Source organism: Austrofundulus limnaeus, unplaced genomic scaffold, assembly GCF_001266775.1.
Source record: "Austrofundulus limnaeus strain Quisiro unplaced genomic scaffold, Austrofundulus_limnaeus-1.0 Scaffold3, whole genome shotgun sequence".
Classification (NCBI taxonomy): Eukaryota; Metazoa; Chordata; class Actinopteri; order Cyprinodontiformes; family Rivulidae; genus Austrofundulus; species Austrofundulus limnaeus.
The window spans coordinates 1,766,303-1,771,601 of NW_013952405.1; the positions used below are offsets into that span (position 1 = coordinate 1,766,303).

The window sequence follows — 5,299 nt, forward strand, 5'->3', positions numbered from 1 at the left end:
AGAGAAACTGCAGTAGGGGCACTTGAACTTTTTGCGGATCACCGTGAAGTCGTTCACTGCAGGGACAGCGAGGAGGGAGGGAGGAGAGGAGGAGAAAATAAAAAGAGGTTAGTTTTAAAGAAACTCATTCAGTAAAAAAAACAAATAAAGAAATAAATGAGCACGGCTTCTCTTTTCAGTTATTGCATTTAATTAGCAAGCAAGGGCTAGAAATGTAACATCAATTCCCATGGTCATCCCAATCGCAGTCAAAGCTACAGTTGCCCTGGCAACAGCTCTTCCTTCATACTAAAGCAATAAAGGCATAGAGATACTATAAACACATGGCACAACAGTCAGTCTGCCTTGGGTTGCTCTACAAGGTCTTTACAATGAACAGGAGAGGAAAAAAAACACAGACAGAAAGGCAAACACAGACAAGAAAATCAAATCACCTGCACAAAGGGAAGGACATTGAATTACTCAAAGCAGGATACTGTATATTAATATAAAAGATCAGGACGAGATTTCGCAGTATAAAAGCACAACACGCTCCGTCCACGTCTACTGCACGGAGAGGAGGGCTGTTAAACACACGAGGAGGAGATGGAAGGTGACACAAAGAAATTACCTCCAACCGCTTCTGCTCTGATCAAACGGCCGACAACATGTCAACAACAACAWAAAWATATATATATAAAAGAACACACACAAACATACAAAAACAAAATGAACTGGGCAACTGATTCAGGCATCCAGACTGCGAAGCATTGTTATGAACGTGTGTGTTTGTGTACGGAAAACAAGACGACGACTGGAGCACATTCTACAGTTTGAATCACAATTTATTCACATCATAAAATCTACAATTAGAGAAAGATTATGTTTAAAAGAAAAGAAAAGAAAGATCTCTGAACAGTACATGGGTTTCAGTAATACAGTATTTAACCTAGCTTTCTGTTCGTACATCAACACTTACTGAAAATCAAAAGTACCACACCACAGTCAGACACTTTTTATTTCCTACTTCTCTTCAAGCGCTGCAGATTTTCTCGTTAGTTCCTGAGATCCATCAGTCTGTTTCAGCTGCTGGCTGCCACAGAACAGGCTACCTGAAAATGTTTTTTTATGATGTATTTGGCATTTGGGAGTTTCCCTTGCATATATAACTTACATAAACAACTGCAGCGGAGTYAAGTTTAGCTCATTTTATATTTTTGGAGCACCTAGACAGGTAAAAGCAGGCAGATGTCTGCTCTATGGKTATAGTAGTCACAATATGGGCGTCAATAAATAGATTGTCTCGAGAGAATCTTCGGTTGCGTGGCTGCTGTAAACTCAAAGCCAAAGATTTTGGCAGAAATGGGCATAAATTTACATGAACGGCAGTGGCGGAGYCCTCACCGCCTCCCTCATCCTCTCCCATTTCTCCCACTTGATTCCCCATTTTCTGCTCCGAGCACACAACCCCGGCACCATTATCGCTCCGCGGGCGTGACATCACTAAGCTCGTCAGGTTTAAAAGGTCCTCCACGCCCCCATCGGTCCCTACTTTCCACGTCAGATGCGAGGTCAGAGGTTAAGAGGGGCCGGAGCCGTGAAGGACCAATTACCGTCTAGGTCCTAGCCCACTCAGCCACAACCAGACTTACAAATCTGGAACAGAGGAGTTGGTTTGCCCAAAAAAAAAAAAAAAAAAAAAAAAAAGAAAAGTAAATGACACCACCCAACCCCATCTGAGCTGCTACCAGCCTATTGTTTTAACAGGCTTTGTCTCGATCCGCACATCCCTTCCATCTGTGCCGATCTGACAGCTCTGTCTGAGTGAAGTCATGTCAGACAAGATGACTGAAAACAAGAATCGCTGCAATGCAGTCGCAGAATTCCTTTGTTACTTTGGCTATTTTTACACTCTAAATTTCCCTCAAGCCACTGCAAAAATATTTCAACGCAAAAGCCTAATTTCTGTTTTTTTTTTTAACTTATTTTTTACTGCAATGCTGCAAAGATCCTGCAGGTGGAGCGGTTCGTTTGGGGCTGGGAGACACCATGCCTGACAGGTATGAACTCTGAATATCTTGTGTGCGCAGTGCAGGGGTGGTCAGCAGAGATTAACATCTGTCTGCCTAAAAAGGACTCAAAAGTTCAGAACGGTGCTTGGCGACAGAGCCAGATAAGTGTTTTTGTTTGAGGAGGTGGAAAAAATCCCCCCAAACGCCTCTCCGTTCGGCACTGCAGTTTAAAGTAGTTCACCTGGTTATGGGTACAGTCGACGCTCATTGAAACTACCTACTCATCCTAAAACACTGCGTGAGCTTTGGGTCAAAAGTTTTCTTTAGTCAAATTCTTTTTGCATAGAAGCTGTGCATTTCTGACAAATAAGGTGTCACTTTTCATTAGGTCACTCTAACACAGTAACATAAAAAAAATTAGTCAACAAGTTGTAAAAAATATGGGTCACACTTTAGATTGAAAAAGCGCAGTAACATCACAATGCTTTTTTTTGGCATGAACGTTAAACACAAAGTGAAGGAACACTGCCAAATGAACAAATGGGTATAAAAGTGTGTTTTTACAGGCTTTCCACATCAATACTGCTGTTAAAACTGTCAACTTTCATGTGCTGAGTTAGCCTCCACAGTGGATCTGTAAGTCCACCCTGAGACATTTCCATTGCAGCGCTGTCTCCCAGTATAGCTGCTGGCAGCAGCCCCACCTGGCAGCACACTTTAACGTGCGTCGCCAAGTTTTTCTGGGTGCTAAAAGCCTTGGCGCAGGCCGGGCAGGCGTGACCCCGCTCTCTGGAGTGCACGGACGACAGGTGCCGGTGCAGGTCCGTGCGGTCCCGGAAGTGCTTCAGGCAGTACGTGCACTGCATCAGCTTCTTCTTGAAGTGGATGGTCTTCTCGTGCCGGTCGGCATTGGACTTGAGGGTGAAGCTGGCGGGGCAGCGGGAGCAGAAGTAGCGCGCCGGCGCCGGCTCGCCCAGCGCGGGGCGGTACAGGGGCTGGCTGTAGTAGGGGGGCTGGGGCTGGGACTCGGGACGGGGCTGGACAGGTTGGTGGAGCGGACTCTGCGCGCTCGGCCAGTCCAGGGACAGGGCCATGAGAGACAGGGTGTGGTGGTACTCGTGTTCCCTGAGGTGCTCCAGGCTGCTGAACAGCCGTTTGCACAGGGAGCAGGCCAACCCCTGCGAGGAGCTCGCACCGTGCTCTGGCAGGACTCGTTCCCCTGATCCAGCCTCTTCACCCACCACGAGCAGACCCTCAGTTCCCGTGCCAGCCACAGACACTGACGCAGGCACCGACAAGCCCTCGCCCATCTGATCCCTCTCCTCGGGTGACTGGTCCCCTTCCAAGGCTGAAACAGTGAGAAACAAGGCAACAAATAAATGTGAAGAAAACGGAGAGAAACKAATCAACTTACAAGCCATTGAGAAAACCCGTCTCCCTATTCATACCTGTGCCATCTTCTTTCATCTTTTCTTTGTCCTTTACACCCTCCTGCAAGCACAAAACATCCCGTTATGTCTCTCTCTTACACACACACACACACACACACACACACACACACACACACACACACACACACACACACACACACACACACACACACAGTCTGTAAAGAATGTTGTCTAGGCATGCAAGAGGCAGGAAGGTGGTACAAGCTGTGAAAGCAACTTTTTTGTTCACATGCAAAATGAGATAAAGTCATGAACAAAGTAAAGTGGAAAGAAAACGATGTAAAACAAGGTCATGATTATTTAAAGACATGTTTGAGATTAGAGAATAAACACACAGAAAAAAAAGGATGACAGTTTGGAGATGCTGCAGAGGTCTGGCGGGACTCAGACTGAGCTGTTAGGCTGATCTACGGTCTTAATAACATTAGCTACCTGATACTCGTAAAACTCTTCCCCTTTCTTAAAGCACCTTTACACACTGATTCCAACTCTACCCCATCCACCATCCACTGCATGCCTGTGCCATTCCTTTACCCCCACCACCCCCCGCCCACTGGTTTAGCTCCTGCTCTCCTCTTCCTCCTCTCTAAGTACAGAACACCACGCACTGGGAAACAGATGGCTTGTCCGTAGAGATAGGCAGGCGAGTTGGGAGGCAGGTCCACTGAAATCAAATGCTGCTCCTAAACGTTCACCCGCACACACACACACACGCACACACATCCTGCTCGCACACTAACTGGCACAAAAACATGACTGTCAATACACACACACATACACACACACACGTGGAGCAGAACAAACAATTTCCTGAGCTGAGAGACCAAACCCCTCTTTGTCTTCAAGTATTGATTCTACTCAGTCTCATCACACTACCTTGGCCGTTATCTGCTATCTCTTAGCGCAACGCTGTCATTGTGGCTGGAGGTGTCATCTCCCATGTAAGTGCTATCAACTACATTATTGCTAATGCTATGCRAAGGCTCCCGGCTTTAAGGCGAATTCAGGTCTCGGGCTATATTAAAAGATTATCGGCGCAAAGAGAGAAAAGGAGGGACAGAAATCTGAAAGCAAAGGAAAACAAAAAGCTTAAAAAAGACAAAAAAAAAACAGACATTGTTACTTCAGTGCAGCAGGAAATATGTCATAAAATGAATGAAGTACAGAGAGGAGGTGCAATAATGAAAAATAACCCTGGAAAGGAGGTATCTCATACAGCTGCGACTGATGGGAGACTAGTTGGGGAAGAAAATCCTCCGTGCTGCAGTCTAACTGAACTCAGAGTTTGCGACTAATTGACCAACAAGTCCAGTTCTTGAAAATCACGGCTTGTTTTAGTGTGCAGTTTGGAAAACTGTGTTCACCGGGCAGCCCCTCCCACATTTAGAATTTAATCTGCTGAAGTACGYTGCTGAGATTTGAACCAGATTTTCAACAAATATCATTTATCAACAGCCTGTTTGTTTATTTATTTTTTTAGACTTGGACATATTCCTTGAATGTTTTCTGTCAGAGGCGAGCACACAGGTGTCAAAATTACGGAGCCCGCGAGGGGACATGGGGGGATATTTTTCTTTTGCGTTACCTTGCAATACTTATGCATTACCTCGTAATATTGTTTTGCGTTCCCACGCAAAAGTTTGATTTRWWYAYRAACTGAATTAAATCAGACTTTTATTTTGAAATATCCGGTTACCAAAACAGGATGTGTCGCCACAAGTTCGTGAAATTGACGTTGATGTTGTGTGGCTGCACTGTGTTAAAACATCGGCATATGACACACTTGTATGCGTGGCTGTGAGAAATATTCATTCTGAAGCTGAATTAAAGCAGTAGGCTAACTCCTTAATGGTAAAC

At 45.3% G+C, this 5,299-nt stretch overlaps 1 protein-coding gene across 4 annotated transcripts in view; it reads right to left on the reverse strand.

The window, feature by feature from the left end:
- Nucleotides 1-806: 806 nt before the first annotated feature.
- zbtb46 (zinc finger and BTB domain containing 46) overlaps nucleotides 807-5,299 on the reverse strand; it is a 77,321-nt gene continuing 72,828 nt past the window's right edge. For all 4 annotated transcript variants that reach the window (XM_014016915.1, XM_014016922.1, XM_014016931.1 and 1 more), the window contains 2 exons: nucleotides 3,440-3,482; nucleotides 807-3,339 (listed from right to left, as the gene is read on the reverse strand). In XM_014016915.1, coding sequence (XP_013872369.1) covers nucleotides 2,552-3,339; nucleotides 3,440-3,482 — 831 coding nt within the window. In that variant the 3' untranslated portion in view covers nucleotides 807-2,551. The remainder of the gene's footprint in view (nucleotides 3,340-3,439; nucleotides 3,483-5,299) is intronic.